We start from the raw sequence: 17,989 nt of genomic DNA, 5'->3' as shown, positions 1-17,989 counted from the left end.
AGTCTGGTGGCTTGACCCCAGACCAGCTTCTCTGATGGGAGCTCTGAGACAAGCCACCTTATGGAGACTCCTTAACACCTGCTGGCTGCTATTCAAGTTAGTTCTGGGGGCAGGGAGGGAAGAAAGAAAAACAACAACAAAACCCGCTTACTCAGGGCAAGGCAGGGTGTGTTGGTCAGACATCAGGTTGGGAACTGGAAGTTGTTCTCCTGTTTATATGTGTTCTGGTGACTGAACAGAAGGCTTCAGGCCTGGTGCTAAGTACCTTCACCTATTGGACCATCTTGCCTGCCGCCCTACTCATCTTTTAGATTTCAGTTTAGTTACCTCCTCTGGAGAACTTACCACCCCCACCTCTGCCCCCACTTTCTCCTCTGTTCCTCCCACTGCAGTTTCAGAGAAGCTTGAGAAAAAGTTTCAAATACATGATTCTTTTCCATAGATGTAACTGTGAAAAAGGTGGTGATTTGACTTATCATGCCCCCTTATAAAATAAGTTCCATAATTATATAATCACATCTTCAATTATAGCAATATTTCAGTGATCCTAAATACCGTAATCCACACAGTAGACCTAGTCCCTTGATTGGTAGTTTGTAAGCAGTGTCCGTTTTCGTGAAAGACAATTGATTGATTATCACCTTATTTCAAAATTGGACTTCAGACTGGCCGTTCATTTCATTCAGTGAATAGTCGCGGCTCCTGCAGTTTGGGCTGGATGGGGTTCTGGGCACGTAGGACGCACTAGTGAAGCGTAGATGGGAAGTTTGCCCTGGAAGGGGTACTGTTTTAATGTAGGGAGATAAGATGGGCCCAGGTTACAGAACGCTGTGGAGGAAGAGACATCAGGACAGCAGAGGGCATGACAACTTCTTGAATCGGGCTTGAGATTAAGATGGATGGGTGCTCATCTAGGCTGGACGGACACAATGCCATCCCCTAAGCCCCTGCACAACTGGAAGTTGTTTGGAGCTGTTTTCATGACTGGAGAAGAGAGATGAACGAAGGGAACTCATCCCCTGACTTGTAACATCCCCGGACAGATAGAAAGGTAGCTCAGTTTTGAATTTATTATTTCAGATCTTCCCACTTCTGTGTGAGGAAGAAAAGGCTACCATGTAATCTGTTAGGGAAGATACACACTTCGTTCAAAGGGTTTAAGTCTAAGCTAAGCTCCCGGTGTCCCGGGAGCATTGTGTGTTGTAGCAATTAAGTATGTCTTCTGCAAGTGGCTTGCATTTGAACTCTAGGGTACAGTTCTCCTGTAGAGATCAAAACTGCAGATACAAAGGGTCAAGGTTTATGAGAAATGGAGGGGAATCACATTGAACTGCAGAATTCTTGAGCGTAGAAACTCACTGTGCAGAGCTTACTCAGAAGTTTCTAACATTTCTTCCAGTGAAAAGAATGATGTTGACCTTTGCAAATGCATCAGTCTGCTGTCTGCCTAACCCACTGTTTGTTTCAGGAATATTATCTTTTATGGTGCAGTCCTATACCAGTACTGCCATGCAGGAAATTTGGTATTGCCTCCAACTGTGCTGAAACTCATTTCCAAGACTGTTTATTGTAATTATGTGCATATGTGTATGCCTGTGTATGGGTTTGTGCATGTGAATGCAATGCCTGCAGAATCTAGAATTAGATCCTGGAGCTGGAGTGACAGGTGATGGTATGTATGCTGCTGACATGTTTGATGGGAACCGAACTCATGTCCTTTGTAAGAGCTACACTGCAGACTCTTAACCATTGAGCCATCTCTCTGGTGCTGATATTTTCCCTTTTGAAGGTACAGTAGCTGACTTACCAAAGGTAGCTACTTGCATAGACTTATCTGATGTGCCCTTCCCATCAAAAGACCCACCTGGCATTTGAGGACTGGATAGGATTGTCTTGACTGTGTTTATTATAAAACAGATGTGACCGTGCGGGGGGAGTCACATGGTGGGGTTATCGGTGCCTATCTGTGTATTCATTAACTTAGCACATTCAGGCTTATACAGCCTTGAAGTCTGTAGAGACTAACCCGTTACCATACTTTGAAAGGCCACCATTGTCTCCTGCTGGACAGATGCTCTGGACATGGTAGGATTTGCTGGGGCTTCTAAATTCTCTGACTCTGCAGCATCGAGCTCCACTCCAAGCAACATGCTCTACCTACAGATCCAAGGTTCGGGGTTATCAAACTCCAGACTTATTCCCTGTTGATGAGGTCTGCTCCTAGGCACTGAGGGCAGGATTCCCTTTCCCCATATGTTTCACTGCTCCCTGTGCTTTTTAGCTTGTCAGCACCTGACCCTCTGCTTTCTACCATGTCCTATGGGACTTGTGTCCTGCCTGTGGCTGGTGAATTCAGGCACTTGTGATGTTTCTCTGTTCCCAGGACTGGAGCCGGGATAACTCAGTTTTAAAGACAAGGGGTTGTCTTTCAAAATAGCACCTGACCACAATGCTCTGAGCTGGAGAACTCTCCTTCACAGCTGAGCTGTCTCATCATAGAGTTCGTTGTCCCAGCGAGACCCAAACTGGAGACAAGGCAGTCGTGAGGGCTGTGGGATTAGCCAGTGGGTAGGATTACCTGTTTCTTATCCCCAGGCCCCCTGACCATTTGGATGAGATACCTGCTTCTCTCAGTGCCGGAGATCCAAGTGGCTTGAGTCCTCTCACCCGCCTCCCCATCAACAGTCACCTTTCCCTCTTTTTCAGGATCTATTAGGTTGCAAACATTGTTGGTCTCCATCCCAGAAAACGGGAGGGGGCGCACTCTCAGGCGGCTCCTCTGGTTCATGTGCAGGTCAACCAATCACTTTGCTGCGTCTTTGCACCCACTTAATGGATATCAGGGTTTTCATGACGTCATGAATCCCTGCCACCAGGAGGGCGAGTTCAGCACTGGCTGGCATAATCTTTAAAAATTTCAAATGGCACCGGGTGGTGGCGGCGCACGCCTTTAATCCCAGCACTCGGGAGGCAGAGGCAGGCACATCTCTGTGAGTTCGAGGCCAGGCTGGACTGACAGCCTCCAAAACAATACAGAGAAACCCTGTCTCGTAAAAACAAAAAAATTCAAATGGCGCTTTCTGACTGGTCGCTGAATCTGTATCTTCAGAAACATCCCAGAGTCAGAGTTTCTGGCTCAAGATCTCCAGATGAATGCTGGTAAGGCAGGTCCCTCGGGATGGGGCTTGTGCAACTTTCCCCCTTCCATGTTAGATTATTTATTGGTGGTGTCCTTTTCAGGCCTTGTTTCGGCAGCCATATTGTTCCAACAACGATGTGGACGTTGTTTCCCTCTCATCTTTGAGAAAGAATTACTTTTTTCCCAGAGATGAGCCTCCTACTTGGTTATCCAGTATCAATTTTTTTATACATACAAACAAAACTAAATTGTCTCATTAGCTTATAGCTATATATTTATGTGTGTGAATATATATTGTTGTGCATATATACATATAAGTGTACACAAAAACACACACATACACAAATGCCAATAAAGAAAGAGAGACCAGGAATTTGAGAGCAAATGAGGGGGTATTTGGGAAGGATTTGAGGAGACACCGGGATTGGTGGGGAGGAAGGGAAGGGGAGATATGATGTAGTTATATTTTCATTAAAAATTTAAAGTAAGTAAAGAAAGTGTCTAAGTGAGGACGATGCAAGAAATAAGAAGAGACAGGTGGGCACTCACCCAGTGTCCCCGATGCCATTAGGCAGGCTGTGACTCATCCTAGGCGTGGCTGCCGGACCTCATGTGGGCATCAGCATCCTTACTGCTCTTCCCTCTTGGCTGTGGATGCCTCTTCTCTCCATCATGGCGCTGCCCAGAGCCGTGACTCAGCACTGGGCTCTGTGCTGTTGTCACTGTGTGTCTTGATTGCCAGGGCACAGAGCAGAGGTGGGAGCTGCTGTAGGAGTCCTGGCTTCCAGATGCCCTTTGCTTTTAGGCTACTGATGTAGCCTGCTGTGCTGGCGGCTGCCTGTCCGTCCCAACAGTATTTCTGTTTGCCTATGTGGAGTCAAGGAGAAGTTTGCAAATTATTAGTAACGGTAAAAATGCAATGTTGCCTATTACCTTAGTAAGTCTGGTAATTGCTTTAATGTCTGTGAAATACAGATATATAGCCTATCTTTTATTAGTTTGTTTTAGTTTTAAACTGTTGGTGAATTTTAATAAACTTTATAGTTATTAATTTATGAGGAACTAGCTGCTCTAAATTGGCTGTTTCTAAAATTACATGAGTGGTTGTAATTGTTATCTTGGGCATGACCCTCCGAGAACTTTGTTTTCAATTTTAGTCTCACAGTGCCACCTACTGGATATATTCTATAAAAACTTTACAGTTTTGGCTTAGTGGGTCACTACTGTAACTCCTTGCTGTCCTAGGATAGAAAATATACAGCAGAACTTGTGTGTCTAGAGTTTCATTCTGTTGAGCCTGCTCTGTGTAACCGAGGCTTGCCTCGGACTTAGGATTGTCCTCTCGTGGCCTTCCTCCTGCCTGATGACAAGCTTGTGCCCTGGTTCTGTGCTTTGTATGCACAGAGTTCATAACAATGTACAAGCCCAAACAAAGCCCCACAGCCTAAAGCAGTTTGGATGAGATTTCCTACACAAGGATTCATTCTCATAAGTGTCTCATTATTTTATTTTGAAGATACAATCTGCGACTGGTTTATATCTCCTTTCTAAGCTAAAATAGCTTTTGTTAGTGATGCTCTGTGGTGTATTCCTTCCGCGTGTGCCCTGGCTTTCTAACTTGCATGTGTGTGCTTGTTCATGCCCTGACATTCTAACTGCACACACGTGCTTGTTTCCTTGTGTTCATTCCATGCATAGTAAGCTCACTAAGACAGACAGTGACTCAGAATCCAAGGAAAGACGGTCACAGTTGCCTGAGAATGAAACTCACTGAACGTGAAAATAGGAATACTTACAAGACGGTATCAATGATGTCAAGGAGATGTTGATCAATACTGTAACACCTCTTCTTTAATGTAGAAAAATAGGCAAGAGTTGCTGCATTTTTGATCAATGACTGCATAGTACTGCTGAGTGGTATTTTGATTTGAAATTGTCCTTTTCATATAATATAATTACAATTTCCCCCTCCCCCAGATCCTCTCTAGCTCCCTACCCAGCCAACTTCATGTTTAGAATTCCCCCTTCAAAACCCAAAATATTAAAAAGCCAAACAAACCAAACAAATAAAAAGCAACAACGCAAAATCAAACAAACCCCAAAAAGTAAACACACAAAAATAGAACTGTTTTGTGTTGACCTGCTGTCCTTGGGCATGGAGCCTTCCCTGGAATGTGGCTGTCAATGTCAGTGACAGTTGGAGAAAATTGATTTTCCATTTATTAGCAAATATCAATTGCAAATAGTTTCTGGGTTAGGGATGAGGTTTTGTGTTCCCTTCCCCTTCTCTGGGACTTTTATCTGCTTTGAACCTGTGAAGGTTCTGTGTGTGTCCTCACAGTCTCTGTGAGTTCATACATGCATCAGCTCTGTTGTATCTGAAAAACAAACAGAAAAAGTCATGTCCTTGGAGTCACACATCACTGCATAGATCCTTGAGCCTTGAGGGGAAGTGTTGACGAAGATACCACATTTGGGGGGAGGACTGGGCTGAGTGCTTCAAAGTCTCTCACTCTTTATGCAGTGTCCAGTTGTAAGTCCTTGTGTTAACTCCCATCTACTGCATGAAGCAGCCTCTTCTGATGAGGGCAAGCAATGTTCTGATCAGTGGGTATAGCAGTATGCTATTAGCAGTCACTTTATTGCTGTTTCTTTAGCAGAACAATACAGTAGGTTTTCCCCTAGGCCCATGACCTATCTAGTACCAGGTTCCTGGCCACCTTAGCAGTTTCAGGTATGGGATCCATCTCAAGGAATGGGCCTTAAATCCAAGCCCAAAGTGGCTGAACACTCCTATAACACACGAGCCACATTGTACCAGTGTATCTTGTATGCATGTCACTGCTGGAGGTCCTAAAGTTTGTAGCTGGGTAATATTAATGATTATTTTTCTCTTCAAATAGAAGGCAGAGGGTGCCATCCAGAACTATGAACTCTAGTCTGTGAAACTTCTGGTTAGCACCGTTTGATTTACATGTTTGATGTTAGTATCTTTAGCAATAGGGCCTAATCATTAGATTATGGAGAGTAACAGATAGATTGGCAATAGCCTACGATGTTTGCATGGTCCATAGGACCCCTTTGACCAACTCTGAGTGATAATTTTACTTACACAAAAAGATACGTTTTGTTCAGTTAAAACATTTCAATGAAAAATAGTATCAATATGCTGTTTGTCACACCCTTGATAATCCAAAAATAGGAGTTTCAAAATCACCTTTGTCCTAGCCCTTCTTCCGTGTCCCTGTCACTTACATGTTGATAAACTCTGGCCACATGGCAACAGGGCTAGGAACAGTCAGAAAGAAAGAGAAGAGTGAGCAGGAGTGTACCAGAGGTCAGAGATGGAAGCACACTTAGAAGACACTGCTGGGGCAGGTGTGAAACAGTGAGTGCCCTGGGCAAGAAAAGTGAGCGGCGGAGCCAGTCCTGGAGAAGAAGGACTTCCACTGAAACATATATTCACTTCAACTAAGAAAGAAAAAAAGGCAGCTTAGCTCTTTCTGAGCTTGTGCACTGTGGCGCAGATAAGTGGACACAAGGAAAGAGAATAAATCCTGGCGGTTTTCAACACAGCCTGGGAGGTTAAACAAGACAGTGCCATTTAAAAACCCTTTCCCCATCGCCCCCGAATAAAAGATAAACAGTTAAAAAGCTCTTAACATTCTTTACTGCCACCCTGGTTGTCTGAAGACCTTTCTTTCTTATCATCATCCACTATCCAAAGAGCAAACACAGGAAAACTGGAGCGTTCTTAACAGCCAAGATACAGTCTTGCTTGACTGCAGCTTATTGCTGGACATCCGTGCTTAGTTCTGTGGGTTTGAATCTGCTAGGACTGGAATGCTTGCACGGTGGTTGGTGATACTTCCCAGACATTTTAGGCATGGTCTGCCTTTGGGTAAATATAATACTGAAAATAAAGGTAAATTACCTTCCATTTCCACTGGCTTGTCTAACAAATAATTGCGTCGTATTTGTTTCTAAAGCATTTCAGGGAATTGCTTGTAGTCTTTGAAGTCTCTGAAAACAAAAGGATGAGAAAGTAGACTTTGGTCTTGGTGAAGGCAAATTGCTTGTTAAGCTTCAGGAAGTGTCCTCAGGTATCAGAGGGTAAACAGGAGCATCTAGAAGCAGTGTCCTGACAGTGCCATTTTCTGTCTTCACTTCTTACTCTCGTGAATCTGTCCTCGCTGTCCTAGGTCTTTTTGTTTGGTGCCTGCCTCTCCCTGCTCACTCAGGCCCCTAGATTGTGTCTTATTGCTACTACTTAAAAAGAGAAAACTCAGGCCAGCTTATGTCTTTCAAACAAAAGGTTTACATAAAAATGTTACCGTGTACATCCATGTGCAGGCTTGAAGCAAGTCCTGAGATGATTAAAATGTCTCTCGACTTTTAACCGCTACATAACCATATTAAAGTCTCCTGGAAGGTAGGTTTTCTGTCCTCTAGGTCATTTTTATGAGAACATTTTCCAGTAACTAAGACATTTGCTTTCAGAAATCCAAGTACATCTCATACTATCCAGCTCTAACCCTCCCCTTAAAGACAGTTTTTCATGTGCTAAGTGCTTTGTAGAGAGATAACGTTGTTCTGGATAGAAACAATGGCAGCTACATTCCCCCAGACATCTGTGCCAAGAACATGTCTCTACACACACACATTAATCCTTGTCTCAGCAACTGCTCCTCCTCCCTCCCACCTTTCCTCTTCCCACTCTTCTGAGATCTCACAGTTCATTTCTGAAACCCCAGCAGTGGATCAGCTTTCATTTTGAACATCTGACAAAGGCAAACATCAGGACTGGGTTCTCTAAACCTTTGGGAGAAGATGTCCTGATGGTCCCTCACCCCACCTGATGGTCCCTCACCCCACCTGATGGTCCCTCAACCTACCTGATGACCCCTCACTCCAGATGATGACTCCTCACCTCACCTGATGGTCCCTCACACCACCTGATGTCCCCTCACCCCACCTGATGACCTTTCATCACACCTGATGACCCCTCACCCCACCTGATGACACCTCACCCCACCTGATGACACCTCACCTGATGACACCTCACCTCACCTGATGACCCCTCACCCCACCTGATGACACCTCACCTCACCTGATGACCCCTCACCCCACCTGATGACACCTCACCCCCGCCTGATTGTTCCCTGCTCTTCGGGCCCCCATAAAAAGTAATCTTCATTTATAACTTTATCTTAAAATTTTTTAATTGACATGAAGAGTTTACAGTTCTTAGGCATTTCTGAAAATGTTCTCTTTTAAACAGGTTTATCAAAGCAAGAAGGGTCTTTGTGGGAGGCCAGCCTGGTCTACAAAGTGAGTTCCAGGATAGCTAAGGAAGGGTACACAGAGAAACCTTTTCTAGAAAAAAGAAGCAAGCAGAGTTCTGTTGCTGGGCTTCTTTGCTTTCAGTCTGGCCTCCTGTGTTATGCTGATGAGAAAGAGGCATTTGAATCAAGTATTTTTTCCAGTTCTGTCAAGCAAGACCAGTGACATTAAGGGTACTATGGAGCTTTGTCATTTAATGAAATAACAGAAAATGTCATTGGCCTCCAGCCCTAAAGAAGTGGCCATTCTTGCATATTTTTCAAACATTTTTATTAAATGTATTCATTTTATGTTATGTGTGAGCGTTTTGCCTACATGTGAGTACGTGCACCACAAGTGTGCCTTGTGCCATGGAGGTCAGAAGAGGGCGCCAGATCTCCTGGAACTGGAGTTATGGATGGTTGTTAACAACCATGGTGGTACTAGGAATTGAACCTGGGTCCTCTAGAGCAAAGTTCTCTTAACCTCTGAGTCTGTTCTCCAGGCCAAATAGTTTTGTTTTAAAAGAAGTCATTTGTAAACTGCATGGACAACATGTTGCCATATACACTAGACCCTTAAAACAGCCATCTTGCTATTTTGTTTCGAGTGTGTACAGCTTAGCAGGGAGCATGCTATAAACATCAAGGACATTTTAGCGTAAGCTTAATGAAATGTTTACATTATTGTATTTTATATATTCTCTTTTCACACACATATGGGTAGTCATGCATACACATATCGGCATCAATATGCAGGGTCTACTTGTGCAAGTGATACATGTTTGTAAATGATGTATAAATGTAAATGAATCTTTTAGTGTCATAATCCTTGAATTCAGTACATGTCAGGGAAGAATCATCATTGTCCTGGCAAATGCTCAGTAAGTTTCTCAATGAGTCCCAGTGGAGGATTTTGATAGCATTCAGAATCCCTGTGCTCCCAATTCACTTCATTTTCTTCCTTCTTCTAGACCCCCTTGTACTTGGTAAACCATGGTGAGAGCGGGCCAGTGCGGTGCAACAGATGCAAAGCCTACATGTGCCCGTTCATGCAGTTCATTGAAGGCGGAAGGCGCTATCAGTGCGGATTTTGCAACTGTGTGAATGAAGGTAAATGGTACCATTAAGAGTACTTTGGAAAAGCTTTTTATTTAAAAATAAGATGTATTACACGCCTTAGCTTAGGAAAGACAGACTTTTTTTCCTTACGTGGCACTACTTGTAAGGTCCCTAAACAGAAGCCATTACTAATAGAACTAGGTCCCTGTTATCTGTATGTAGCTGCAAGAGCCCTACATGGAAACTGCTATCGCTTTGCGTAAAACTGAAGCATGTAATGGTGGAGCTGTATCTCCTTCCACAATGTCCCATTTGAATGCAATGTGAGATTTTACCCCTTGCGTTTACAGAAGATAAGCACTAGAAACTTCTCTTCTGTCTCCTGTGGTTATTCTTGGGTTCATTGGTATTTAGGAAAAGCTCAGATAACCAAAGGCTTTCCCCTTCTGATATAAATGTTGAATCTTGAGGAAGGGACATTATGATGATGTCTCTTCAGTTCCATCCTGTCATAGAGCCACTAATGTGGATGTTAGACAGTGTGAGGGACAGCACATCAGAGAGAGCTCATAGATAAAGCAAGCACTGCGTCCACAAACTGAGGGCCTACGTTTGGCCCTCAGCACCCACATGAAAAGTTAGCAGAGCGTGGTGATGCACGTTTGTAACCCTTGGGGTTGAGAGGTGGAAGCAGGAGAATTCCTATGGCTCCCTGGCTGGCCATCTTAACCAGACAGTCAAGCTCCAAGTCCCAGTGAGTGACCCTGTCTCAAGTAACAAAGTGGACGGCTCCCGAGGAGTACCAGCTGAGGTTGACCCAGTCTCATACGTGCACACACACACAGTCTCACGTGTGCAGCTACACACACACACACGCAGCTACATACACACACCACAGTCTCACATGTGCAGCTACATCCACACACAGCTTCACATGTGCAGATACACATGCACATACACAAACATGGCCTCACATGTGCAGATACACACACACACACAAACATGGCCTCACATGTGCAAATACACACACATGAACACACATGCACATACACAAACATGGACTCACATATGTAGATACACACACACACAGAGCCTCACACATGCAGATACACACACACAGTCTCACATGTGCAGCTACACACACACACACACAGTCTCACGTGTGCAGCTACACACACACACACGCAGCTACATACACACACCACAGTCTCACATGTGCAGCTACACACGCACACACAGTCTCACATGTGCAGCTACACACACACACACAGCTTCACATGTGCAGATACACACGCACATACACAAGCATGGCCTCACATGTGCAGATATACACACACACACACACAAACATGGCCTCACATGTGCAGATACACACACATGAACACACATGCACATACACAAACATGGACTCACATGTGTAGATACATACACACACAGAGCCTCACACATGCAGATACACACACATGCAGTCTCACGTGTGCAGCTACACATGCACACACAGTCTCACATGTACAGCTACACACACACACACAGCTACACACACACACACGCAGCTACACACACACATCACAGTCTCACATGTGCAGCTACACATGCACACACAGTCTCACATGTACAGCTACACACACACATAGCTTCACATGTGCAGATACATACATACACAAACATGGCCTCACATGTGCAGATACGCACACACACACACACACACAAACATGGCCTCACATGTGCAGATACACACATGTACACACACATGCACATATACAAACATGTGCAGTTACACACACACAGAAACCAGGAGAGAAACAAATCATATGGTAGAGCATAATTCATGCTGTGACTTGAGTTTGGCTGAGGATAGGTGACAGATATTATTAATGAGCATGTAAAATTAATTTTTAAAAATCACATTACATGTAGATATGGGAGTGTGAGTGAATTATATATTATACTGTATAAAAATTGACATTCCACACATTATAAGTCTGACAACCCAGAAATCTGCATGACACCTACACATAAGTCACCGTCATGGTCCCTGGTTTATTTGCCTTTACTGAGAGACATTGTCATGTTTGTCTTCTGTAATCTTTTCAAGATGTTGAGTTCAACAAGTTCCTGGTCAAATATGTAAATATAAACTTTGTAGAGTTCACTACATGAGATGATAAGGACATAGAATCTGAAACTTCTGGTTTTTTAAAAGTCTGACTTCAGAAAAATTGTTCTGTTACAATTTGCACATTCACAGCTGAACATAAAGACCACCGAGTGTTGGTTTCAACCCACAAGGTGCTGCTTTTGTGGTTTTTACAGAGGGAGATGCTGTACTTAGCAAAATACTTAAAAGCTTTGATGACTTTCCCAGTACTATTAACAGACGTTTCACGGCCTTCTCTGGACGTCTCCAGGCAACAGAAACTCGTTTGCACAGAGACACCAGGCCTTATTTGTCCAAGTGTTCAGTGTGTGAGTCATAAGTCTTGCCCTGCCTTTGGGTGACTTCCAGAACTTGCTAGAAGTAACCTTCTGAGACATTTGAATCAAATTAGACTTCAGCTGAGGTCTTTCGTGTGCAGTCTTTCCCTAATACAGTAATCTTCTACATGAGTGGGGCCGATGGAAGCAGATTAGCCTGCGAAAGCCCAGGGCCAAAGACATTTCTTAATTAAGGTGAAATAAAGATTGTAGCTGACAGTACATCCAGATAGTCAGCATTAGTCTCTGTCAGCTATGTTAAAAATTGAAATAGAAAACTAAATTCCTTTTTAGAAAGAGGTAACTAGGTAGAGGCAGATATTTGGGTATGTTAGCTGGAAAACAACAGCACTTTTCTCTGTAGTTTCCAGAATTATAACTGTTATTTGGCATCAATAACTTTTATATGATCAGGAGATTTTTAGCAAAGCTCTGATTCTGGTTACATGAATGTGAGTATTTCGGTCTGTGGCTTTTCTATATGTATAAGATATTTCATGAAACACTCAACATTGATGAAAAATTATGTATTAAATTATGTAGTTCTATAGATAGAATTCCAGGCAGATTGATTTGACTATTAAAAAAATCAAAGTTTATATATAGCAAAACTATTATAAACATAATTAAAAGGCAAAATTGTAATGACTTACAACATATGTAAGAGTCAGAAATTTAGTGACTTTAAAGAAGAGAAAAATCATTTTTCACGTATTTCTAAGACATGCTCTCACACACAATAGTGATTCTGAGAACAAAAACTCCTTTCCTTGACAATAACATTTGAGAATTTGTTGGGTTGTCTGCTTGTGAAAACAAAGGATTTCCTGCCCTGATTTGTTTTCTGTAGTTCCTCCATTCTATTTCCAACATCTGGACCACATTGGAAGGAGAGTGGACCACTATGAGAAGCCAGAGCTGTCCCTGGGATCCTATGAATATGTCGCTACTTTGGATTACTGCAGAGTGAGTGTCGCCAGGACTTCGGCATTTCTGCGTTGATGTTGGGTTTCACTGAACAGCTTCCATGTGGAAAGGCATGACATGGTTCACAGACAGAGCATCTCCTGGGACATGTAGAAGTACCTCCAATATAGATGTGACCTCACTCGTTAGCATGATTCAGTTGCTGAGCTGTCTCCTGGAGTAATCAAGCTTACAAGTGTGTTATAGAGAGAGGAAACAATTCTTTTATCTGTTTGAGTGTATCCTGCTTTCTTGTTTGATTTGATTTGATTTCTGAGACAGGGTCTGACTTAATTGGGGCCTTGACCCTGCTGTGAAGCTGAAGATGACCTTGAAACCCTGATCCTCCAACTCCCAAATGCTGGGATGAATGGCGTGTGCCACCACTCCCAGATGTTGTACTGCCTCTCTGTGTAGCTTTGGAGTCATGGAACACGCGCTGCCTCCTGAGTGCTGGGAGTAAAGGTGTGCGCCACCACTGCTCAGTTGTACTGCTTCTTAATGCAGTAATGCTTTTGGTTTGTTAATGACTTCTCTACTAAGACAGAAACTTAACCAGTATTCTTAGAGGGCTGCTGGCTTCCTTACTTTAATGAGTAACTGTGAGACTCATTTGACTACCACCCATAAGCTTCTTAGAGTTCTTTCTTAAAAGAAAAAAAAACAGATAGCAACATCAACTTTCCTTATAAAGCCACTGACTGTTGGATACTATGCTACCACCGCAGAGCTGTCTACAACTGTATAAAACTCTCAACACAGAGACTGACTTTATCAGCTCTGCCTTTATATAGTAAAGATAAGAGGGTGTCTTTCTACTCACCCATCAAGTGTGTATGGCTCCTGTCTGGAAAGTTCCTACTTAGTCTCCACTTACTGACTAGATGGAAGTTTATTACGAGCACGCATCTTCATTTATTTGTTCCAACTGGTGCTTTGTTTTTCTTCATCAAGCTTAGGGAACATCTTTGTTTTATCTGTTCTCCTGGTGGTATTTGTGTGTCCTCCTCGTAGATTCTGACACCTTGGGTTTACTTTGTGATGTTCCTGCGGTGTCTGACACGGTTGGGAGTAGGCAGCACACTCGGTGAGCCTGTGGGTGAACAGGTGTGGACTTGCAGATGACTCACTCTGACCTTTGTGTTCCACTGACAGACTCCAGTGTGAGTAACCAGTGCTTATTCTTCAGTGCGCTGCTGAAACATCGTGGGTAGGTGAAGACACGGGCCCATTCTGTCTTGCTTCTTTCCTTTCTCTTCACATTTCTGGACAACAGCCCTTGGCTGCAGGTTCCCTTCAGAGATGTTTTCTTCTTTCCTTCCTTCCTTCCTTCCTTCCTTCCTTCCTTCCTTCCTTCCTTCCTTCCTTCCTTCCTTTTTCCTTTTTTGTTTTTTTAGGTTTTCGAGACAGGGTTTCTCTGTGGCTTTGGAGGCTGTCCTGGAACTAGCTCTGTAGACCAGGCTGGTCTCGAACTCACAGAGATCCGCCTGCCTCTGCCTCTGCCTCTGCCTCCGTCGAGTGCTGGGATTAAAGGTGTGCACCACCACCACCCTGCTTCCAGAGATGCTTTCTGGAGAGCAAATCCATGTGTTGAGAAAAGATAGCAAGAAGATTTAGCTGTATTAGTCATTCTTTGTAGTTGGCTAAATCTTTAAAACTTTCAATGAACATATCTTATTGTTCTATTGACTATTTTATGATTGCTTTAAACTAATATACATAGAAATAGTTACTAAAGAAAAAGCCATTGCTTTGTTAGTTTGATTTGTTGTGAATTACTTAACTTATTTGGTGACATATAAAACATTTTGATACAGAGGCTTTATGTCAGGCATCAAACATGTCTGGAAGTACAATTTACATTTCAACAGGTTGTCCTTTCCTTCTAATACCTGGAGGGGAAATCAATACACAACAATAAGCATTTGGTGTTCTAATTAAACATAACAAAGCCGTTGTAAGTTGTGATGGAGTTTGCCCACTGAACTCCATAGCTGGAGTATGAAACCCATCATGTGCTGAGGCATCAGGTCTCTGCCAAAGTGATAATCACAGACCTTATGCTGTTTTCAATAGAAACTTCAGCGAGAGTCAAACCTATGCCTAGAAACAAATGTAGCTTCAAATTTTGTTTTACAGTAGTATTCCAGAAGGATAATAAATAGGAAATATCACCCAGAAAGCAGGAAGCCAAATAATTGTAACCTTTGGAGCTTTGTCTTCCTTTTATCTAAGTAGAGTTTAATAGTAAATACACACTTTTATATAATCTAAAATGTAAATGAAGTAAAATAGTGAGTTGACTTAGGGATTTGGATGGTGAAAAGGAATTTACTATATATATATATATATACACATATATATACACATACATACATAATGTGTGTATATTAATGCTATATCTATGTATACTGAAAAGCTAATTACAGAATCATATTTTCCTCCATTTAGTTAATCTTAATATTGACTTTAGGTAATAAAATTAGCATTTGTTGAACACCAGGTGTTTCTCTGCTAGATACTTCTTACATAATGTGTGATATCATCTAGTCTTCAGTGAGCCCACATACTGTGTGCCACATTGTATGGGGACAGGTAAGAGAGCTTCAGCTGCAAATGAAATGTGTAGAAGGGGATGGTGACACACTAAAAGTGTGTCTGTGGGGTCAGAGCCCCACCTCCTGTCGGTGGGGGGGGGAGAAGGAAGAATGGTCAAAGTGTGTCGGGGGTCTTTGGGGGCCCTCTGGGTCACAGTCGGAGAGGGTGAAGTACGCAGCCTCCCTGAAACCAGGAGACAGTCAGGGGCGACAGGGAGTCAGGTCAAAGTGAGAACTCATTTATTGCGTAACAGGGAGACTTTTTAAAGTAAAAAACTGCAGGGCGGGAAAAGCATTACCCAATACTTTTAAAGGTGTCCCTGTGATGTAGCTAGTGCCCTATCTCCTCTTGGGGATGGTCTGTGAGTGGGATGACCTCATCTGGTGTGACTTTGACAGCCAATTGTTCTTAGTGAACACTTGAAGCCTCCCCTCCATAGCTTCCTCTCTGGGCTGTCTTGTAATGACACAGGTCGTCAGCTTAGGCCATTCCCTCTCCTGCCGGGACATGATCTGTGCTCCTCCACAAAAGTGCTGTAGGAGAGTGTGATCAAAAAGGTGTATATCGGGAAGTGGCATGAGCAAGTTACACCAGGAGCAGAGAGCCAGGCTGACACACACCTCTAATCGCAGCACCTGGGAGGAGGAGGCAGATGGAACTGTGTGAGTTCAAGGTCATCCTGTTTACACAGTGAGTTCCAGGATAGCCAGAACTAGTGGGATCCTGTCTCAAAGACAAAACAAAACAAAAAAAACAACAACAAACAAAACAAAACAAAAGTAATACATGGGCATTTATTTTCTGTTCCCTTCTTTTCGGTATTCTATATGCTTTTTGTACCTTGATTGGCTTTTCCTTTAAGTTGGAGAATTTGTTTTCTATGATTTTGTTAAAAATATTTTCTATGTCTTTGACCTTTGTTTCCTATCCTTCCTCTATTCCTATTATTTATAAATTTGAGCTTTTCATTGTGTCCCAAGTTTTCCTGGATGTTTTGTCCCTGGATTTTTAAAAAAATATCCATTTCTTTCATCTTGTCCTCAACACCGAGGTTCTCTCTTCCATGTCTTGTACTCTGTTGATGAGGTTTACCTCTGAGGGTTTTGTTTTTGTTTTTTAATCACTTTCTAAATGTTTCATTTCAGTTTGGGTTTTCTGTTGCAGTCGTTCTCCACTTTCTTAATGCTGTGACCCTTTAATACAGTTCCACATGTTGTTGTGACCCCCAGCCATAAAATTATTTTCATTGTTACTGCATAACTGTAATTTTGCTACTGTTTTGAATCATAATGTAAATGTCTAATATTCAGAATGATCTTAGGTGACCTGTGAAAGGATTGCTCAGTCCCCAGGTTGAGAACTTCTGCTTTTAGTGGCTCTATTTCTTTGTTAAATTTCTCTTTCATATCTTTAGCTATTTTCATGATTTCACTCAGCAGTTCGTGTTTTCAGTGTTGATTAGGCCTTCACATCCTCTTTAAGGTCCTTGAGTGTGTTCATGACTGCTATTTTGAAGACCTTGTCTCTTGCTTCAGATGAACTTCTTTTCTCAGGCCCTGTTGAAGTAGTGTTGCTGGCTTCTGGAGAAGGCATACTGTCTTGGCTGTTTATGCTTGTGTTTTTGCATTGGGATCTAGGCATCTGGTGCAGTGATGTTGGAGATTTCTCATGGTATTGATATCTGGTCTTGTCTTTGCTGGGTGGATATTCTGTTCATTGGTTGCTGTTGCCCATTCTGGATCCTAAACAAATGGGGTGGCTGTGGGGTTCCTCATAGAGAACGTTTTCGCTGGTTGTCACATGACACAAAGGGATGCAGATGCTCTAGAAGGAAAGGCTGACATGGGGAGCAGAAAATATGTGGGGGACCCTGGGTCTACAACAAGAGAAAGAATCCCTAGAGTATGCCAAGTTGGGTCAGAGGAGGGATTCAAGAGTGAGTCCAGAGGACCTGAATGGAGGACAGGAAAGAGTGAAAATTGCCTACTGGTGTCTCAGTCCAGTGGTGGTGGTGGGTCCTCTGGTAGAGTGTTTCTGCAGGTTGGTGGCAGACACAAAAATGGAGATGACCAGAAGGGAAGACTGAGAGGGTCTGTGGGAAAGAGCTAGGGGGGCCCTGGGTCCATATCAAGTAGCCAGAAGAACTGTTTAACACAAAACAACAACAACAAAACAGATGGCTGAGGGAAACAGGAGCAGTCAAGTTCAGTCAGGATTGAAGCCGTTGAGCTGTCATGTAGTGCTGTCACTGACAGAAGCCAGAAGGCAGTGTGGTGTGGTGTGGTGTGGAGGAACAGCAGATTAACTTTACACATGGTCAAAACAAGTCTTAGTGAGCGAAGGATTCCTAGACAGACAAGCTGGCTGGAGCTGTGGAACAGGTCAGTGAGGAATGACTTATGGGGAGTGTGTGAGAGCATATAAGATA

At 43.0% G+C, this 17,989-nt stretch overlaps 1 protein-coding gene across 2 annotated transcripts in view; it reads left to right on the top strand.

Annotated features, from left to right (window-relative positions):
• The window catches only part of Sec24d (SEC24 homolog D, COPII coat complex component), a 92,818-nt gene that overhangs the window by 47,946 nt on the left and 26,883 nt on the right, over positions 1 to 17,989 (top strand). For both annotated transcript variants that reach the window (XM_040751914.1, XM_040751915.1), the window contains exons 9-10: positions 9,435 to 9,573; positions 12,848 to 12,963. In XM_040751914.1, coding sequence (XP_040607848.1) covers positions 9,435 to 9,573; positions 12,848 to 12,963 — 255 coding nt within the window. The remainder of the gene's footprint in view (positions 1 to 9,434; positions 9,574 to 12,847; positions 12,964 to 17,989) is intronic.

Source organism: Mesocricetus auratus, unplaced genomic scaffold, assembly GCF_017639785.1.
Source record: "Mesocricetus auratus isolate SY011 unplaced genomic scaffold, BCM_Maur_2.0 Super-Scaffold_100009, whole genome shotgun sequence".
Taxonomy (NCBI): Eukaryota; Metazoa; Chordata; class Mammalia; order Rodentia; family Cricetidae; genus Mesocricetus; species Mesocricetus auratus.
This window is presented reverse-complemented; position numbering and strand designations above follow the sequence as displayed.